Raw genomic sequence first — 23,135 nt, forward strand, 5'->3', positions numbered from 1 at the left:
CACCTCCAGGTTAGTGGCACAGCATGATACCTCCGAGATCATCCATGTGCAACTAACATCAGGCAAATCTGCAAGGCAAATTGTGGCCTGCTACAGATCACCCTCCATGACCCAGGACCACCACTCCGCCTTTCTGGATTCACTGGAAAACATGAAGGTCCTACCGAACACCCTGATACTGGGAAATTTCAATTACACTACCATTAACTGGGAAAACTACTCAAGTACAAACTCCCAGGTCCAGCGCTTCCTGGAAGTTATCAACTCAAATGCACTGGATCAGCTGGTAAACTCCCCTACCAGAGGTGAAAACATATTGGACCTGGTCATCTCCAACATGGACGACAGGTGTTCCACACCGGAGGTCAACCCATCACTGGTTAGATCAGACCATAAACTAATCACTCTGGATGTTCATACCAGACCACCACCTCCAGCCAAGGAAACCACAGTGAAAAACTTTTCTATAGCAAACTTCACCTTACTTAAGACAGAGTTGGTAAGTTTCACAACCCCCACGCTAAAGGATAACAGTGTCCAAGATGCAGGAACCTTTACAAATGCACTCTATGAGCACCTACAAGGATGCATGGATCGTGCCATCCCTAGCAAAACCAAGACTCACTCCCCTAAGAAAAGGAAACCAGTCTGGTGGACCCCTGCCATAAACAGGCTATACAATAGAAGGAGGAAACTAGTTCAGAAAAGAAAAGCAAATCCCAAGAAGGAAAGATATCCCTGATCAGTATCAGTAAAAAACTAAGGTCCCTCATAAAATCCTCCAAGGCTAACTTCGAAAGAAAAATAGCCAAGGATTCGAAAGATAACCACAAAGCCTTCTTTAGCTATGTCAAGAATCTAAGTGGCAACTCACAGATATGCTCTGAGCTAGTGCAAAATAGCACAAAATATACTGAACCTACTGATATTGTCAACATCTTGGCAGATAGATTCAGTGCAAACTTCACCCCCCTCTCACTCCCAAAAGGGCCCACAACAATACCGGAAAAGTGTAGTGTCCCGGAAATCACAGATGCACAGGTGAAAACAGCCCTTTCAAAAGCACAGCATCAATGTGGCCAGATGGTGTCCCAGGCTGCGTCTTGCATGAACTACAGAATGAACTAACCCCCACCTAAACACACTGTTCAACCTCAGACTCCACAGGCTACATGCCCATAGAATGGCACACATCAACGGTTATTCTGCTCCACAAAGGAGGGTCACAACTGACCCTGGTAACTGTCGCCCCATAAGCCTGACTAGCCTAGTCTGCAAGGCTATGGAGCGCATCACCATGGAACTCATTAACAAAGACATTGGGAACCTCCAAACACTTGACCCGACCCAGTTCGGCTTTGTTAAGGGCAGATCATGCCTACTAAACCTGATTGACTTCTTCGAGACAGTCACGAAAACCATAGATGAGGGGAAGGTAGTTCACACAGCCTACCTTGACCTCACCAAGGCTTTTGACACCATTCCCCACTCAGGAATTATAGAAAAACTCATCAGCCTGAACATAAACCCCTACGTCACGAGATGGGTTGCCAACTGGCTTACAGACAGAACTCGCACAGTAAGAACAGCAGGCTCCAGGTCCGACTCTAAACCAATCACAAGTGGTTTCCCACAAGGCTCAGTTCTGGGAACCCTACTGTTCAGCAAATACTTCTCAAAAGTACAGGCAAACACAGGAGGACTATGGCTAACCAAGTTCACTGATGACTGCAAACTGGGAGCCATAACTGACTCACCGGCTGACACGGACATTCTCCAAAAGGGCATTACTAAGACGGACACCTGGTGTCAAAGTCATGGTCTCAAGCTAAATGCCAAAAAATGCATAGTCATCCCATTTGGGAAAAACAAACACCCATGAATTACCACATAGGTGGCAGCCCCCTTAATACGGAAGAGGTAATAAGAGATCTGGGGACCCAGGTAGCTAGTAATCTCTCCTTTGACAATCATATTGCCAAAGTAGTTAGGAAATCTTTCTATGTAGCCCATCTAATTACAAAAGGGTTTGCATCTAGAAATAGAGGTTATAGTGCCCCTCTACTCATCACTCATCAGACCCATCATAGAGTACAATGCCCCATTTGGGAATTACCTCACAAGACACTTCCAACAGCTGGAAAGACCACAAAAGTACCTCACCAAGAGGATTACTAGCCTCAAACATATGTCCTATGCAGCCTGACTGGAAAAACTCCAGCTGTACTCAGTCGCATATCGTTTACTCGGAGGTGATCTCTGCCTGACTTACAAAGACATGTCCAACTCAGAATTGATGGACATGCTCCCCCTAAAGAAATCCAAGTCACTGCGAGCCACTCGCTCTAGTGAGCTAAACCTCACCACAACAATAAATAGAGCATGCTGGAGGGATAGATTCCTGTCACAGAGACTCCCCATGCTTTAGAACAAAATTCCTTACTACATTAGGCAGAGCCCCTCACTAACACTCTTCAAGAGAAACCTTGACGAGTGGATGGGTAACAGAAAATACACCTCTGGGATCACTTCATTGGCTCTTTTTGACAGAGGCTCAATTAATTAATCAATGGGGTGGCGAAAGCTGACACACTCTGGCTAGGCTTATAAATGCCCTCGGGCAGATAGCCTAGTACCTACCTATGAATCTATGTTAGAAAGGAAATATGAATTTCAAACATGAAACAGACATTTTACTGATGATTTTGTTTTACAGGGAGGTCTAGGTAATGCAGTAATCCAGTTCTGGGAACATCTAACCACAAATGATGAAGACACTGTACAATTTTCAATAGCTTATATTTAGCTAGAAACTATATTTAGATGTTACTCTCCAGCAATTCCAATGCTAAGCTCAACACCACTATCAAAACAGAAATAAAGCTGTATGATTGAATGCAATACCACATGGAGGGAAACAATTTATGTGCATGCTTAAATGAAGTCACAGATAAATAAAATCTGTAATTCCATGAATATTATCTCCTTTCTATACATGACGTTTTATTCAAAATAATGTTTTCTTTTATAGTGAAATGCTAAAAATCAATGAAATACAATGAAAAGTACAACCCTGGACCACTGCTATATTTTGGAAATTAAACAATCTTGATGCCTAATCATGAAGAAAGCAGCTCAGTGTATTTATTTATGTTTTGTCTTTCAGTGACACTGACTGATATGTCCATTTCACTCCTGAGATACCATGGCAAAGTTAGAGACCCTTTCGACACTGAGTGACCCTACCTACCAGAGCCAGGAATCATTCCTCTCATTGACTACCAGATCCTCTGATCCTGCCTCGTACACACAAAGCACCATGGGAAGTGTTGGCAGTGGAGTGGCTAACAACCAGGAATTTGCCATGAAAAGTGTGGGCACCAGGACTCAGTCCAATAGCAGCAAGCAAGCAGAGGCACTCCGAAATGGATTTGCCAACAGAGAGTTTCCTACCCGCTACTCTGGAGAAGAGAAGAGTTACAAGTCTGAAAAAGTCTCTGGTTCTTTGCACATAAATGGTGAAATACACAAAAATGAAAAGAGCAAGACAGACAGCAGCAGCAATGTTAACGTCAACAATGAAAGGAACATGCCTCCACCACCACCACAGTATAAGGAACCATATAACGCACCCAAAATACTACCCATCTCTGGCAAACTGGATCAGGTAATTGGCATCTAGTGCCTGGAAAATGTTTGGTTTGCTGGTTAATACATTCGTTAGCTCTTGGTTAACTATATAAAAAATATGACTGTTTTTAGACATTACACTAGACAAAAAGCAAGATAATTTAAAGATATGACAGCGTAAACCTATGAACTTAGTAATGACCTTGCATACATACATACACACACACACACACACACACACACACACACACACATATATATATATATATATATAGACCTACATTTATATATATATATATATATATATATATATATATATATATATATATATATATAGACCTACTTCGAAATCCCGATGCCCATATAACCAACGTTCATTTACGTTAGATGAAAATAGAGGAAGATGAAATACCTGAATGATGAAATTTTCACAGGGTAAGTGAACACTTGCCCAAATGTAAATGAAACATACACCGAGATAAGTAAAACCCACCTAGGTGGGGGCTGTGTCCCCCACACACCCTAACTATATATACCAACTCCAGGAATGCAGTACAGTGGAGAAAAGTGCATTTTGGCCAAGTGTTTACTTACCCTGGGAAAATTTTGCCATTCAGATTTTTCATCTTTCGCTATTTTCATTTTGTGTAAAGGAACATCGGTTTTATGGACATTGGGATTTCAAAGTAGACACCTATGTGCATATTTGTGTGTGTGTGTGTGTGTGTGTGTGTGTGTGTGTGTGTGTGTGTGTGTGTGTGTGTGTGTGTGTGTGTATTAAGACATCTATTTCCTAACCAAGCTTTTGTGCAAGAGCAGTTCCAGGATTCAGATAAGTGTGATTTGAGAAGTTTTTTTTTTTAAAGTTGGGAGTGTTAGTAGTAGTTCTGACATTTAATGGCAGGGAATTCCAAGCTTTGGCTATGCAGTTTGAGTAAAGCAGTGTTGTCGCATCACAGCAAGAGGTTCTCCCATTCAATTCTTGGCTGGAGCGCCTTCTGTGTGGAGTCTGCATGTCCTCCCCACGGTCGAGTGTCATTCGAAAGACATGCGTAGAATGGGCGTTCCTTTGTTGAAGGTTGGGCGTCGAGCTGGCACCTTGGCACCCGTAGAAAATCTAATGCCAATAATTAGCGGACCGGAGTTCTGCTGTGGCGACCCCTAACCGGGAAAAGCTGAAAGAAGAAGAAGAAGATATATATAGATAGATAGATAGATAGATAGACAGACAGACAGACAGATAGATAGATAGATAGATAGATAGATAGATAGATAGATAGATAGATAGATAGATAGATAGATATAGATTGATCTACTTTGATATAATGAATCCCATAACATCGAAATGCAAAATATCGAGACCAAAACAATGAAACACCAAAATACTGACAATTCACAAAACCGAAGCCCACAATATCGAATCTCAAAACCATGAAATAAAGTGCATACTTCTTCTATGTAGAAGAGCATTTCTATAGCAATTTTTTCTGTAGACCCCAGTATTAACTTGGTCAGTCATCACCCGTTCAACATAAACATCTAAATATTCTATCCTAGTATCTGAATAATGCGAGGTAAATCTCAAGTAAGAAGTCATGCTATTAATTTCATCTATGTAAGTTTGTAAACTTTTCAGAACTGCCCTGCCAAACCAGGAAGACATTGTCTACAAAATGTCAATAGAATCGCACATAGAAGAAGAATTGCTATAGAAATGCTCTTCTACATAGAAGAAGTATGCATCCCCATCACATATTTCATAACATAATTAAAGGACAAAGTATGAGGATTTCTAGATTAAGTGCTACAGAGTGTTGTTTTCAGGATGAGATTAATAACTTTAGGTATAGACTTATGCAACGAGGATATAATGAAAATGAAATCAAGATGGGTCTAAGCAATATTAGTGAGCTAAGGCAAGATAGAGCTGCACCATATTTTCCAGAAGGAAGTAATGTTATTATACGTAGAGAAAGGGATGCCAAACATTTAAGAATCCCCATGTATTATACTAATGATAGAAAAGATATTATAGATATCATTAACAAACATTGGCGTATATTCACACGTAATGATGAATTTAAACAGATAGTTGGAGAAAAACCCAATTTTTTATATAAAAATAAATTCAACCTTAAAAGCCTCTTATGCCATCCAATTAATAAATGTGAATTATTCACACATACCGGCACTAGTCCTTGTGGAAATTGTAATTTCTGTGCTTATATAGACACAGGTAATAGATTTATACACGCTAACACAGGACATATTTATCACTTTCAGGTTACAGCTACTTGTAATACTGAACACATAGTGTATTTAGCTATATGCCAGTCATGGCAATCATTTTACATTGGGAAAACTAACAGACTGCTTAGAACAAGAATCAGGGAACATCTTTATGCAATACGCATAGGGCATAATCATAATGCCCTAGCTAAACACGTTCATACTGTAGGCATACATCATAGTTTTAAGTTTATGGTTGTGGACCAATTAGTGCCTGGTATAAGGGGAAGGAAATATTCGGAATACCACTGAGAGACGGGAGGTTAATTGGATTTTGACATTTAGGGCAGACAAGGGTAAGGGTCTCAATGAAAGGGCTTCCATTAAACCTGCCCTTAGAGTGAGACGCCTTAAGAGAATGTGACAGCTTTCTCATTCACCATTGGTTGCACATAAGTACGCATTGATCTTATATCATCATTGTTATAATCATAAGTTTCTGGACGTTAGTATTAATGAGATTATGTTTTGAAAATAATGGCACAACATTTATGTTATTTAGTAGCTTACTTCAGAGATCAAGTTTGACATCTGATTCTACTTTGAGATATGCATTTTTGTTAACATCAGTATCTATGAGATTTAGACTTTAAAAGTAATGTTATGTACTCGTTTCGTATAATGGTATAGTTTATAGATTGATTTTTTAATAGTTTTTGTGCTTGCTGCTATTTTGGGTTGGTGACTGTGTATGTTGGTTTTGTTGGGATTGCACGGTCGGATGGGGTATGTGTGATTGATCTGTATTGTGTATTGTGTCTAGTATTTTAATAGAATTAGATACATCCTATCTGTTGGAGTGCTGGACCCGGTGTGTGATGTGGAATTGTTGTGTGTGTCCTATCTGGTTGTATAGTCTCGGTGGAGTTGATGTGTATGGTCGCTTACTTGGAACGGCAGCAAATATTGGAAATTATCAGATGGGATGTGTATGATCAGTTTATGTTATGCATTGTGTCTAGTATTCTAATAGATGGATTGTTTTTAGCGGTTTAAAGCGCATCTCTTTTGAAGTTCAATGATACACCATTGGGTAGCTGAATCATTTGTGTGAACAATCCTCGTTTTACTTTTTATTCAAAATTTTACGGAAATTTTTTAAATGTTCCTAAGTTGTTTTATTCTTATATACGATTAATGTATTCAGCTATTGGGAAGTATTACATTTATCAGAAGATGTGCAGCTTCCATGCAAGTATTATGGTTGCAATATAATGGTTTTGTATAGCAGTATACTGCAATTTATATACTTAAATGCATTTAATTTATATTAGGTAAGCACATTTACGAATCAGTGGAATTACGCTATGTTTAGATAACATCTCATGATGAGCTACTTTATTTAGTAAGTAGTTTAATGCTGTAGCGAATGTATGCTGAATTTGCTTAATTTCATTATTAACAATGAATGTAAAGAAACATATACTTCTTTGGGTTTATAGTCCTTTAAAGAGCTCGATTAGAAGTTATTCACGTGATGTATATATAATGAATTAAGAAATGCATTTGAATGTTAACGGTCTGAAGAAGCATTATTGAAAGCGCTTACCATTTTACTCTATACAGATAAAAGTCAACGTTTTGGATTTTTATACTTTATCTACGTGCGAATTTTTGTGGACTTTCCATTGTAGTAATTTTTCAAGCCTTTGGTTACCTCTCAGTGTTATTTATTGGATTATTTATTGGGTTTTCTGTCAGCAGAGCGGTATTTACACTGTTGGGAACGACAGTTTTTTTATTAATTCCAGATTATCTTTGTCATCACGAGTAACATTCCAGAGTTCATTATAATGACTCTGGTCTCTGGTATACCCTGAGCAAGACAGTATCATTATCTGCTCTTGTTTCAGATTAATTCATTAATATTTTGCTAAATATTAAGTGGTTTCAGGTCCTGAATGAGAGCTAGCAGTGCAAACCTGAACACATCGCTGATTCTGATCATTACATTCTAGCTGTTGCTAAAGAGTTATCTTATAAATGAGAGCAAACCTGCAGCCTAGCTCTGCCAGATATCACCAGCAAAAACTTCTGTTGACCCAGCAACTGTAGTGGAAAATTCTAACTTGAGTGAAACATAACCATCATAAGGGAACTTCGTGTCACTTGGCCCCCAGATCTCCAAATCTTCTAACTTTCCAAGTGGCAAATGCTTTAAGTATTTGTGGTAGAGGTCTCTGTACAGAATGGTGATTTGTGCACCAGTATCCAACAGTGCTTTACTATGCACTCCTTCTATTTTTACTGACATGACAGGGGATGGTCCCAGTAGGCCATCGGGTAATTTCTGTTTCCGGTGCTGTTTAGTTGTATGGCAGTCAGCATGTGGTGGAGGTACCACCGGTTGACCTCGCCATTTTAATGGCTAAGATTCTTGCTTAGTAATGCTTTGTGGTCTCAGATGCTGAGATTTTGGCTGAGATGGCTTTCCAATTCAGTTGTTCACCTCAGATGAGCTAGAAGTGTACATAGTAGGTAGTTTCTCTCCCCTATTACAAGGGTTTGTGTGGAAAGGAGATCCAGGATGCTGTCTCTTGATGTTAGTTTTTATGGAGCTCTTTGTAACTAGGCATTCAGCTGTCTCTTTCACTGAGGCCGTTTGAAGTTTCCCTGCATTGCACTAGTCAATAATAGTTCATTCACTTTTTTCAAGTTCTCTGCATTAGGACACTGTCACTTTATATGCCCTGCATCCCCACAGCAAAAACAAAATCCAGTAGAAACTCTGAACATGGGCTGATTCTGTTCTTCCCTGAGTCCTTTCGTGGAGGTTCTAGCTGATGTATTCCTCCCTTCAGCTAAAGTTATCAGGGCTTTCTGCAATTCTGTAACTGTCTTGGTGACTTGAGCTATGGCGTCGGTCAGGGAAGACACCTGCATCTGCAAATGTGACACCTCTACATTGTGGACACTCTGGGCCACGACTCCTGTTTGAGTAGTGAGCATGGTTATAGGCTCCTGCTGGTCTTCACTCACTGTTTTAGTTGCTGTTGAACACTAAGATTTGACTTCCAACAGGGTTTCCTCATCCCTCACCTCTTTAACCAACTGAGAATAAGTTAGAGTCTCTTCCCTATTTTTCATCCTCATTTTCCACACAATGGGGTCTATAGCTTGAGCTCCCTGTAAAATTTGTCTGATCCGTACTTGGTCAGCTACATTCAGATCCACCCCCTTCTTTAGGATGATCTGGTGGAGCATTTTATCTAATCGCGTAATGTAATCAGATAGTTTCTCACCAACTTCTTGGTATGTATGTTCAAACTGATACAGTAGGTCAGCAGCCCTCTCAGTCCTTCCAAACACATCCTGCAGTACTCCTAATTAGTCATTGGCTGTGTAAGCTTGCTTACTCATCCTTAGGTTGCGTATGGTATCCACAGCTAATCGCTTTAGACTTTCAGCTATCCTCTGCTTCTTCTGAGATTCTGGGATATCCCACTCCTCTAGGGCTTGTGAAGCCTGATCCATCCAGGATTCAAAATCTTCCTCTCCCTGAGGTGTGGGTTGTTTGCCAGAAAAAAAATGCAATTTGTGGTAGCCAAACCCCAAGCATTTTTCCTACAGTACTTCCCAAAGCATTCAAAACTTCAGGCCCTATAGTATTTATGGGCAGTGAAGCTGCAGCTTCTGGGTTCATGTTTCTGCTGGAATTGCTTTCCACACATACAGGGGAATAGGGTGGAGTCCAAGGCAGTACAGGCAATCCCAGATGAGCCCCCAAATGTAGTGCACCCGCAGGTATAACTGAAGTAGATATGGGTTCCTTCCTACCTCACTCTGGTGACACCCCTATAGGCCCAACACACCAAGGTGGCAAGATTGACAGATTTTATTCTAGGTGACAATCTAGTTTAAAAGGCAATAGCACAACCCCAAACAAATTATTTCAACAATGCACCAGTTAGCAATAATGCAAGGTGAGATATACATGCAATGAAATCATACATTCACCCTCTTCCCCAGAACTCAACAGAAAAAGGTCTAGACATTCAAACATGCACAAAGAAGGCAATATCAATGAGCAGTAAAGCTTTATAATGCAGCAATACAAGCATGGGAAAAAATGCAATGTCATTAAGCAATAAAAGAGTTATAATACAACAATACAGGTATGAGAAAATGCAATGTCATTGAGCAGCAAAGTTCTTGAAGGCAGCAGTACTAACACAAGCAAAATGCAATGTTATTGAACAATGAAGATTTATAATGCAACAATACAGATATGAGAAAATGCTATGTCATTGAGCAGTACTAACACCCTCAACTCCCTTGATCAATTCTAAACAGACCAACTATGAAACACTCTGTTACACCCTGTTCACTGGCCAGTGACTACTTACTGTCTTGCTGCCGGCACGATGGGGCCCAAGTTGGAGCTCATATGGATCCCAGTTATTTGTAATCCACAAGGCATTTGGGGGGGGCACAATCTTATAAAAATGTAAAAAGATGGCCAGAGCCTCTCACCACTCCGTCGAGGTTATCTTAGTGACCAGGCACTGTGGTTCCTCTGATGGGAAAAGTAGAAAAAGCACCTGCTAGAACTCTGGTAATCATATATGGCTTCTCTGTACTAGGTCCAAAGGAACTCCTTTTCTTGCTGAATCATATGCAGGTGTGGAACTATTGGTTTTAGCCTTCTCTCCTGATTCCACAAAATACCGTCATCCAGGATTTCAGCAACAAACAGACACAAACTGCTACTTCACTTCCCTGTCCCAAAGCACCAGAGAAGAAACTCCAGTCATGCTACAAGGCCCTTTTCCCTTCAGCTCACAGTTTCAGTATTCCCTCCTTCAGCTAGTATCTCAGACTTCTCTTTCACTTTCAAAATTGTCTTTTATATCCCTGAAATTGCTCCACCTAGTGGTCTAATGAAAAACTAAAGTCTAGTACTTCTGCAATGAAAATACAGTGGGAGCTACACATATGCCGCTGATACAATCAAAACCTAACCTCAAATAACCTGCTGTTAGAAACACAACATGGCTTTAGGCCCCAGCACAGCACCACTACTGTTCTACTACATTTTACCAATATAATAAACTAACGTAGAAACAATGGTCTGCTTGTGTCCACCATGTTCTTAGACTTGTCAGAGGCATTTGATACTGTTTCATACCACCAACTGCTCGTTCATCTCTCCTCAGTAGGGCTTTCACAATACTCCTCACTGTGGTTTCTTAGTTACCTATCTGGAAGGCAGCAAGCCACTGAATAGGAACAAACCTACTCATCCTTTCAACTAATTTCCACAGGTGTCCCTTAGGGCTCTATCCTGGATCCTCTCCTATTTAATATCTTTATTAATGACCCCCACACCTCCACTCACCATGCTAGTTTAGTTCAGTATTTAGATGACTCTACATTAATATGTGCGGCATCAACAATAAATAAGCTGCAAGACATTAGCCAAAAATCTTTCTCCTCTGTAGAAACCTGGCTCAAAGAATCCAACCTCCTACTGAAAACTAAGTTAATGCCAAAATCAAATGAAATTTTTTTACCATAAAGTCAGCAAATAGTATTGTCATTGAAGCTGTAACTCATAGTGAACTTCTAGGCATTACAATAGATGGCAATCTCAGATATGACCAGCATATACTGCACACCATTAAATTTACACACCAAAAACTGTGCTCTCTTTATATATTCAATGGATTCCTTACAGATACATCAAAAATACTCTAGCCATGACCTTCTTATTGCCAGGTCTCTTATATGCCACTTCTAATCTAACAAATGTAAATGATACTCAAAGAAAGAAACTTGCTGCCTGCTAAAATAAAATAGCTAAATTTGCCACCAATCTCCCTCATAGGACCCACCAATGTCATAGCTTAAAGCAAATATACTGGCTCGAACTACATAACTACCTAACATATTCACAACCAAATACAGCACACAAACTCATTCATCGTCATCCAGAAAAATGTCCTGCACTACATAACTTATTAGTAACCTACTATCCAGCAAGGGACTGCTGCTCTACTACTTACAAATAAGTCAGATAATGTTGCAGGAGACTCGCTCTACTCCCAATATGTTGCTAAACTCTGGAATAGTATCTCCACACAAATAAAACACAATGACAAACTCAACCATTTAAAAGTGCTTAAACAACATCTTAATCAATCCTGGTCCTGCTCATGCTCATCACAAAGTTGAGACTTTGTGTTCTCCATGTGATATTCTCCAAATACTCTCCTTAAACAGAATGCGCTCATCCTCTCACTGAAATGACAAAACTATTTTTATATGTAACTGCTGCCAGAACAATCCACTAAATTGCACATGGGCTTTCTCTTTAGTAACTCCCAGCTCTGTAAAATTTTAAAATGTATAACTGTAACTACTGTTTGTGTAGAAATGTAAACAGAAATGCAACTACTCTGTGTTTAACTGGAATTTAGTATAATACAATGTAAGCAAATGGAGCTTTTTTCCCCAGGCCTCCTCTGAAATTTGGTATTGCTCAATTGGACTTTCTCGATAAACAAAGAAAAATAAATAAATACAATGTTGGCAGTACAATTGCCATGATGGCCTGACCTTAGTATGCCATTGTAACTGTATAATTCTGGAATGGGCAGTCCCACTTGTGTACTTGTTAGGTTTTACAGCATCAAGAATTTATGTATAACATAACCCAGTAAAACTGTGTTTGCCAGAAACTTGTTAAAATGTGCATAAGGAAATGAGGAACAGAAAGCAAGAATAATAAATTGAGAGATATGGAGCATCAGAAAATAGCCAGAACACTGCTGCACCAGAAAGCATTGATGCCTCACACACACTCACTTGATTTTCTAGTTCTTTTACTAGATGTGTTGCCCTTTGTGTGGTAGTGTGGAACCTGCAGGTGATCCCTGCATCCACTTAGATTTTTGCCAAGTGTTTGGGTTTGCTTCCAAATCCCAAAAGCTTGTAGATAGGTCACTTGTCAAACGTGTAAATTGTTTATAGTTGTGTGTGTGTTGTATATACGTGACTGCGAGCATGTATGTGTGTGTGTGTGTGTGTGTCTCTGCTATGCATGCGTGTGTATGTTTTCTTCTATGTGTGTTTGTGCCTGTGTGTGTCTGCTGTATATGTATGTATCTGCAGTGCATGTGTGTATGTGTGTGTGTGCGCGTGTGTGCACGCATGTGTGTGTGTGTCTGAATGCATGCTTTCACATGCATCCATGTGCGAGTATGTGTGTGTGTGCATCTATCAATGTGTGTGTGTTTATGACAACAGTGTGAATGTATGTGTGTCTCTGAACACTGGTTAGTGTCAGAAGAGGTTCAAGCTCTACAGTGACCTTAAATAGGATAAGATGGGTATCAGAAAATGAATGAAAATAAATTGCTGATAGCCATGCACAGAAAATAAGTAAGTACATTTTGTCTTTATTAAGTTCTGAATTTACAGTGCATTCTGTGATGACCCTCCACTGGAACAGTAATCAAGGAGCCTCAATCCTCACCACTGGCAACAGTGGGGGATGTTCACTGAGAGGATAACAGGTACACGCACAGTAGTTCCAGATGCAGCTCTCTCCATCAAGTGCAATTTCCCTTAACAGCACACACAGGCCACAGTCAGTCCAGGGCTGGTTTCTCCCTCTTTCTCCAGATCCCCAGTAAGACTCCAGACTGGCATAGCTATAGAGTTGAGATCTCAGCTGAATAACCAAGACAAGACTTCCAGCACCCTCTCTGTCCAACCAGTGCTTCACATCCCTGTCCAAGTAGCTGACACACACTCTTTGAGGTTTGATTTACACACACACACACACACACACACACACACACACACACACACACACACACACACACACACACACACACACACACACACACACACACACACCTGGGAGAGGCTGGCACAGCTTTACTAGCTATATCCCCTTCTGCCCACACTATAACGTAGTTATAATTTCCACCAGTCACTCCTTATCAGCTACTTTAGGGCCCTTAACAAAGGGTGCCCAATCTTACTGAGTAATATTAATATTAATACAGATGGTAGTTTGACCAAGAGCAAGGCTATTACGAGTGGTCTACACAGTGTCACCAAATAAATATGCAAGTACTCTCAAAACTTAAATATCTATACACAGATCACCCCAGTGAAAGATTTCAATATATTTAATAATAGATAATAAAAAACAAGACAATACTAATTATATATTCACAGTGAAATCAGAGTTCAAAACCACAAGAAATATTTCAAATTTCATTGCTGGACAGTCTCAAATAAAGAAAGAAAAATATCTAAACTAAGCTTCACTTTATTCATGACAGATTTTAAGAGAATTATTCTATAATCTAATAACTTATCAAAAGAGCAAGGCAGATGTTGCAGTGAATAGTTCTTGTCAGGTCCAAGACCAAATACAGAATGCTCTGTCTCACCAAAAGACTTCTCAAATTAATATCTAAAATATTAGTGCTGGAATAACTTACAGAATGACATAATTTCTGGTCATCTAACTTCTAGTTCCCAGGCCAAAACCCCCATTGCTAGAACTGGCAGCATTTAGCATCTACCTGTAAAAATATACAGACAAGGGCTTTTCCTCAGATCTTTGGCATGCTGGAATTCATAGAAAAATTGCATTCCTTTGTGTTTTAAAAGTAGCAATTAGTTCATTCCAAGGACAATACAGAAAGCTTCCTAGTGCAGACCATGTGTCTCTAGCTGCAATGAAAACTTGAGAGATAGCCTCTTTGTCGCCTCACAGTAAGACGCTGTCCAGTTTGATTCTCAGCTAGAGCGTCTTCTGCGTGGAGACATGCGTGAATGGGCGTACCTTCATTGAAGGTTGTGCATCAGGCTGGTAACTCGGCACGTAAAAATCAACTACCAATCATTAGCGGACCGGAGTTCAGCTGTGGTGACCCCTAACCAGGAAAAGCCAAAAGACACAACAACAAAAGTAATTTAATTTCAGATATTTTTCTAAAGTTTGCTAGACTGATGTTAATCTCCTGTATTCCAGTTTCCACTATTAAAATATATACATTTAAACAGTTACAATAGTGCATGTGCATTTCTTTTCTCTTCCAGTAGGGCAAACTGTGGTTACTTTTCAAACAGCACTTTGCAAATACCTTTTCAACACAAATGTCTGTACATGCAATATACAAATGACAAATGACATATAGTTCTAATACATTTGTAACACAAGCATCTTGTATAAATCATTTTGATGTTCACCAATGACATATAATTATTTATAAAATTCCATCTAGTTGTGCTGGCAGTACTTCCTTACCTCACACATTCATAGTTATTTTCAGTTCATTCACAGAAGTTATCTGGTTGATTTCCATCCTGTAAATCAGTATCACTGAAAACCACTTTTGCATTGGTTTTATTAGTACATGCATATATATATATATATATATATATATATATATATATATATATATACATATATATATATATATATATATATATATATATATATATATATATAAAATATTTTATTATATTTTGGGTATAAACTTTTGATGTCGAATAGTTCCTCCACCTAATATTCCAAACTTGCATTAGCATATGTAATTTTTGTTAGAGGAAATATTTTATATCAAAAGTATAAGTTATGTAAGTATTTAATGTCAGCACACACACACACACACACACACACACACACACACACACACATGCGCGCGCGAGCAAGGCACAAATAAACAGAATCAAAAACCTGTAGAAAAAAGCACAAGCACACACACACACACACGCACACACATATAGATGCAGAAACACAGACAAACCCAGACATTTACACACAGAAATACAGCTTTCTTGATGGAGTACACTAAAATGTTTCATTGTGATCAAGTGAATGAAAAAAAAGTCATACAGTGTAAGGCATTGGAATCCACCCTTACCCTCAACTGTTGCTAATTTTACTCTGTGCATTGAAAATGTTTTCGTTTTCTAATAAATCAGTGAAAATTACTGAGTCAGTGAAGTCAGATATTATAACTTCATACTTTTTCTGCTTCCCCTAGCATTTTGTGTTGTTCCTTCAGACCTATTCTAGGCCGAGGGCTATATTTGCAGGTCTGGGCTATCTCCATTTGATTGATTTTCTTGTTAAAGTATAGAAAATGTATGTTGATAATGATTACATTTAAAATGCATCCCTAATTTCAGCTCTGTGGTTAGCTCTGTCCAGAATTCATGATCAAAGAAGTTGAGAGCAGAGCACTGAGCCTCTGTCTCACACTTGGCTGCATCACTGTCTCTCTCTCTCACACACAAAGACAAATTCACAGACACACACACACACACACACACACACACACACACACACACACACACACACACACACACACAAAGTACTTTTTTATTTATTTACTTTTCTATTTTATGCTCACTTAGCAGAACTGCATTTAGTGAGTGTAAAAATGGTGGCTTTTATTTATTTTTTGGACAGTGGTTTGTTCTTTTTTTTTTCAGTTTGTACTTCACGACAGCTTAATATGGAACAGTGAAGTGGTGTACTTGTTAATTACTAGGCAATATCTCTTTGTTATATTTGCACTGTGTTTGCAATGCTTCTTATGTCCATTATTGAGTACTTTTTTGGGTGGTTCTAAATGATATGCCCATAATCATATCTGTAGACTTCCTAGTTATCTGTTTAGTCATCTTAAATCCACAATCCTGTTTATCCTTGATGACACAAGCATACATTTTGGTCAGTGACAAATACACAGCAGCATCCTTCGTTTAATTTCATTAAAATGCTACAAAAGACAGATGACACTGATGTCATGCTGCTAATGTGTTGCCTCATAAGGCTTCATGTCTTCTATCCTACTGAGGACAACATCCACACATGCAGTCTGTGTAGCATTCTGTCTCCCCCATCAGCTTTGTCTGACAAATTTAGTAATTTAAGATTAGTAGATATAGGATTGATAGCAAGAAGTATAACACAGGATGCATTGCCTACATGTGCATTTTTATTGCATTAATATAGGTCTGCTTATTATTTTATATTTTATTTTCCTTCCCCGTATTAGTGGCTGCAATTTACATTGCAAGGAAGCCTTTGTAATCCATTTGTTAATTTACTGAATGAGCTACCATATTAGTTTACAGAGTTCTGTAATTAAGCAGAGCAAAAGACGATCAAACACCAGGCTGTATAGCAATGAAACGCCTTTAATAAAATAACAATAAAAAACAAAAAATTGTAGTAGCCAAATCCAAGATAAGTGCTTTCGGGTGTGTACCCTTCTTCAGATAAAAACATGAACTACATCACAACATTTTAAAGTAATGAAGACCAATTAAAATCAGTAATACACCCTCCTTCTTTTCAAAAGAGGTTTCAATGGAATTAACCCATTCAAGCCCAGAACCCTATCCGCTGAAAGTTCAATGATCCACTTCGTCTCATTCACTAAAGTGTGGTTCACTAAGTCCCCACCTCTAATGCTACTTTTCACAACCTGCAATATTGAAAACTTAAAGGCATGCCCCAGATTTGCATGAATATGCTGGAACAATGCTTTATGCACCTGACCCACCCTTATGTCCGATAAATGTTTTAGAATCCTCTGTTTAAACAGTTAGTCTTCCCTACATAGAACAAGTGCATGAATGACATTGTGCGATATATACATTGCGAGTCCTGCAGTCTGCATAATGATGCATGTAATAACATTTCTTAGTAACCGGATGTATAAAGGAATCTGTGATCTGAATATGCGGACAAGCTTTGCAACCCCTGCACCTATAAATCCCTTTTTTAAAGAACTGCTTGCTTCGCATCCCCCTGTTCTCATAGCAGAGCATATCTTCAGGTTACAGTTCCTTTTAAAACAAAAGGATGATTTCTGACCCACCAAATTATTACGCTTGTCATCGGTTAACAAAATCTTCCAATTCTGTCTCACAATATTGCATATTCCACCTATATCTGCATTGTATGTTAGCATCATACATTATTTACTCCTATCATATGCCTTGTTATTACTCTTCTTACCCTCTTCAATACTTAATTCTTCTCTCTTAGAATACCAAGGACGGGCTTGACCTTTTCCAAGTTCTACAGTATCTTGCATTATGTCTGCTACTTTGTTCTCATTATAACCCCTCTGTACCAAGTGTGTATTCAATCTGCTTATTTCCTGTTCAAACTGCTGGTCACTAGTGCATAAGCACGATATCCTATTAAACTGTCCCTTAACAATATTGGTGAATGTATGCCTCGGGTGCATAAAACTATAGGTTAGCAAACTATTTTCCAACATGGTTTCCTGTATAGGGAAGTGTATAACCTGTTACCATCACTCTCCTATCCTATACATATATCTAGGAAATCTACTGATTCCTCTGAAAAATGAGTGGTGAATTTTAAGAAATCTGTACTGTCTTCCATGTAATCCACAAAGCATGCCAGTTCAGTGAATGTCCCCTTCCACAAAAGAAAAATATCATCAACGAACCTGGCATAATAACATAAATTCATCTTCCAATCATGGGATCTATCAAAGATGATACCATCCTCCCAAAAAATAGTTGCAGTGTTTTTAATGGATACCATTTGCTGTGCATAAGGCAAGAACATTTCCTTATCAAATCTGACTTTATTTCTGACTTTTATATTGAATGTTTCTATGAATTGTGATGTATTTCCATATGGCAAATTTGACTTATGATCACTAATTCCTGCATAGCTAATTTTGTTGGACTGTTTTGTCAATACCCAGTCCAAAATACTTTCTTTCCCAGTAATTCCATCTGTTCTTGTGGTCATAGATGTTAGTTGTGTTAATCCATGTAGACTGTGGGGAGAATAGTTTTAGAAGTATACTTGGGCCAGTCAATATTAAGGTCACCTAGGATTTTTGTTTCAAGAGATAAACTTGCAGTTAATGAAGATACTATGTCCATGGAGGCTGTACTAGGGGGCTTAATGAGTGTTGCTATACATACTGACATTTTGGAAGTAATTTTAAAGTTACTTAATAAGAATTCACCACTACCAGTGTTAGGTATTTGTATAGGGTGGATGGCAGATTTAAATGCTTTCAAATATAAAATAGCAGTAGTATAGCAAGGTGGGGCAAAGGGTGCAACTGCCCCAGAACAAAATACCAGAATACTCTTAGGAAGGCACTTTAGTTCATCATTTTATTTTCTTTACTTGAAGAGCCGAGGATTGGCTTCCTAAGACTTTTTTGTTGTTATTGTTCTGGGAGGAAGCTGCGGATTTGATAGTGCATGATTAGCTGCTCTACTGTGTAAAGCCAATCAACTTTCTGCAGTAAGCAGAATTTCTTTTATTTGCTTTTCACTGTAACAGCTAATGGGGGTAGGCCACAAGTTTGTGGGACTACACCTCTTTAAAATAGCTACACCAGCAGCTCATTTACTAGGACAGTGTTGTAGCCAGGAGGCAGTAATTCTTCATCATTTGCATGATTTAATCCAACTTTCAGTTTTTGCAAGTCTGTGAAGAGTATTGAGAGATACCCAGTTATATATGTTTCTTATTTTATTCTGCATACTGTAGATATTTATAAGACATAGTTTGAATATAGAAGTACTGCAAAAAGGATTGCTTAAAACAGTATTATCTATGGCAGGGCCTGGGTTGGAGTGAATGTGTTTAAGTTTACTGTATGGTGTTCATATTTCACAGTAAGATTTGTCTATATTGGGCTTGTTTAATTCTAATTTTGGGGATATTGTAGAACTAAGAGGTCAGTTGTATTTGATCTGAATATGTGGAGTTTATTTGTGCACTATTAACAGTATTTTTATTGAATTTTTTTTATCTGACATTTGTTGACTGTGAGAGTCTGACTGGGATAGAGTCTATTTTCAGCAGAGGCCCAGGTAGAAACACTCCAGATGCATGTCTTTGGAACATGGGAGGAAACAGGAGTACCCGGAAGAAACCCAGGTGAACACAGGGAGGACAGGCAGACTACACACAGAAGGCACCCCAGCTGAGAATCAAACCAGAGAACTTCTTGCTGTGAGGTGACAATGTTAACCGATGCATCACTGCGCCACCACTGTCTGGAAGTATAAGGATAATAGTATAATGTATTAAGTGGAATGAAACACTTAGTAAGTAGAGACAGAAAAAAAAAGAGAAAAACAAGTAACACTAGAAATGTCTACAATCTGGTTGTTTTGGTTTGCCTTCCTAGCAGAGTGAATCGTGTTTGTTTTTCTATAGTGCAGTGGTGAAGGGTGATATTGTTGAATGTTAAGCCTGCTAATATTTTAACTTACAATGTATTACATTGTTATTAATTAAAAAGGTATTATGCTGTTGTGTGCACAGGTTTAGGGGGAGATTTAATGTGAATTCAGCTAAAGGAGATATTGAAGGTATGCCCTGGAAGGTAACCAAAGTGCAACTCAAACTGTAGTAGTAGTTTTATTGAGGTACAAGGGAGAGAGCCTGAGTACTGTACATCAAGTAGTGGGAAACATTAAGCTTCACTTTAAAAGTGAACAAATAAAAAAAATGATAATGAATGGCAGAAGAGGTTCAGAAGGGAAACAACAGGAAATGAGGTAGTGGGTAGATGCAAACAGGACAGTTACTTAGATGTGAAATAATAACGCTCAAAAGAAATTAACATTGGCCAGGAGAAGATGGAGTGCAGATGAGGGTGAATAATGGAAATGAGATAGTGGTTGGGTAGAGGAGTGAAGAGTAGTGACCTGAATCAGGGTTGGGAAATCCCAGCCTGGTGTTTAACCAAAATCAGTCTAATATTTATTCATTTATACTTACCAGGGTAGTGCACTGATCTCAATGGACTATTTGCGAGCACAGCCTGGGTACTCTACTAGGGTCAGGTCTGTGATGATTTACAAGGCTGTCCCGAAACACATAACTTAAGTTGTTTATGGCTCCTATACCAGGAAGAGAGTGTGCTTTTAGTTTTCCTTTTCACCTTGACACTACCTATAAATGTAGCAACATTTTGATACATATTTGCTAACTGTAGCCTTTCTACCATAGCTGTTACAACTCTGTGATTTGAAACTAACAATACCTCCTACTTCTTGCAATGTATCACATATCTTTCATCTGAAAAATGTATTAACTTTTCTGGTATAGAAGAAGAGCTAAATCTCTTTGAAGGCTCCCATCATTTTCCTTTGAACTAAGGTATGCATACCCTAGTAATCTGTTTCTTCCTTATTGTACTTAATGCATCCATTATCAGTATTCATCCAGCTTTCTTTTCCTTCTTAACAGACCAGACAAACCTCCAAAGCTATTTAATACTTGAAGCAATGTACTGCCTGTCTGTCTGTCTGAAAAATGGTCCACTTCACTAGTGTTCAAAGACTCAAACTCCTATACCCAGAACCCAGCTTCCTGAAAGATAAACATGCTCCTTATATTTTTTCAGTGCATCATAAATTCATCAGTCTCTGCACTATTATCCTTGCATCTAGTTGTACCAAGAGAAATGATCTTTATATCTTATTTACTTTCTAGTTAGCATACACAATAGAACTGCTCCTTGTGTTGTTCTTCTTTATTGTGAATACCTGTCCCATTCCCTCCTTTAGATATAATCAGAATTGTCATTGATCTCCTGCGCAGTGTTAAAAGTTAAGCATCCCATAATGAGTGCTGGTAGTCTGAAAAAGAAGTGCATTTTAAAATAGTATATCGACATTATGGGGACAAGTGGCACTAGGCAGATCATTGGAGAAGTCGTACTAACACAGTGCACATGGATGGAGTGGACAGTGTGACAGAAAAGGCAGGCAAGCATGTCTGAATGTGCTCTAAAGAGTATGCCAATTCATGTGTGTAACGACATACTTCAATGCTGACACACACACACACACACACACACACACACACACACACACACACACACACACACACACACACACACACACACACACACACACACACACACACACACACACACACACACACACACACACACACACACACACACACACACACACACACACAGTGCAGACAGTCAGGGACGGGCCAGCAGAGCATAATGCCAAGCCATGTCATCATATAATGACAGAAGAGGAAATTGCAACAGAGAAAATACAAAAGGGTAACCATAAGGAATGACTGTTGTGGGGGGGGGGCATTTTTGTGGTGAAGGCTCATCATTTTCATAAAACAAAGGAAAGGTAACTGGGAAGGGTAATGATATATATTCAGACATAACTTTCTCCTTTGGATTTGACTAAGTTGTTCTGATGCTATCAACTATGATATATTTATTGCAAATTAAAGCAATAATGAGCACCAAACCATTTCTTCCATTTTCATTGTGTTATTAATTTAACACTAAAATCCCACTTATTCAATACAAGTTAAATGTGACCAATTCAAAATAAGTTAACTATTATCTCACAGTAAGATCCAAACACTTGCACATCTAACATGGCTTGCCATTTTGTGTTAGTCTCTTCTGAATCATTTTCATCATGTTCATACATTATTTCCTTATAATATGTCAAACTCACCATCCAGGATTCAGAGACATCATCTGCAGCCATGTAAACTACCTACTGCAGGTAGGTCAAGTGTACACAATCCCAGAAAAAGTGATTCAGAGAGCTTTGTTCACAGTGAGGTCGACCTCATTATTAACTAATCAGGGTAATGCTGACTTACCCTTAGCTACTTCCAGTATTAAAAAGCACTTTGAGATGATAATTACTACTGGAAACGTATGCATCATGTTGGCACAGGCACCCTGCCATTCACTCTAACACACAAATATAAGCATTTATGCACACATACACATGCACTCACACCAAACTGGAAAACCTTCCTGCTGCGACCACCCAGGTAGACACATGCTGTCTCACACACACACACACACACACAAACACCAAACTGGCAGTTCCTTACCTAACCTTCCTACTGCGACCACCCAGGTAGACACATGCCTTCACACACACACACACACACACACACACACACACACACACACACACACACACACACACACACACACACACACACACACACGTCATATTATATTTGGCTATGTTAACTTATATAGATGAATTATTCTCTGAATTGCTCATCTGCATAAATCACTTACCACAGGCATTTCTATAAATGAGCAAATGACTAATTAGCCTTAGCCACTACCCCAGATTGCCTACTTATCCTGCAACATAGCTGGTAAGACCACTCTCCCTTGCAATAAATCAATGTGGTAGAGTGGAGT

General features: G+C 38.8%; 1 protein-coding gene across 3 annotated transcripts in view; it reads left to right on the plus strand.

Annotated features, from left to right (window-relative positions):
* Positions 1-23,135, plus strand: part of LZTS3 (leucine zipper tumor suppressor family member 3) — a 1,582,991-nt gene that overhangs the window by 1,386,713 nt on the left and 173,143 nt on the right. For all 3 annotated transcript variants that reach the window (XM_044064093.1, XM_044064094.1, XM_044064095.1), the window contains one exon: positions 3,167-3,667. In XM_044064093.1, coding sequence (XP_043920028.1) covers positions 3,206-3,667 — 462 coding nt within the window. In that variant the 5' untranslated portion in view covers positions 3,167-3,205. The remainder of the gene's footprint in view (positions 1-3,166; positions 3,668-23,135) is intronic.

This window comes from Protopterus annectens, chromosome 2.part2 (assembly GCF_019279795.1).
Source record: "Protopterus annectens isolate FY-2018-M chromosome 2.part2, PAN1.0, whole genome shotgun sequence".
NCBI lineage: Eukaryota > Metazoa > Chordata > Ceratodontiformes > Protopteridae > Protopterus > Protopterus annectens.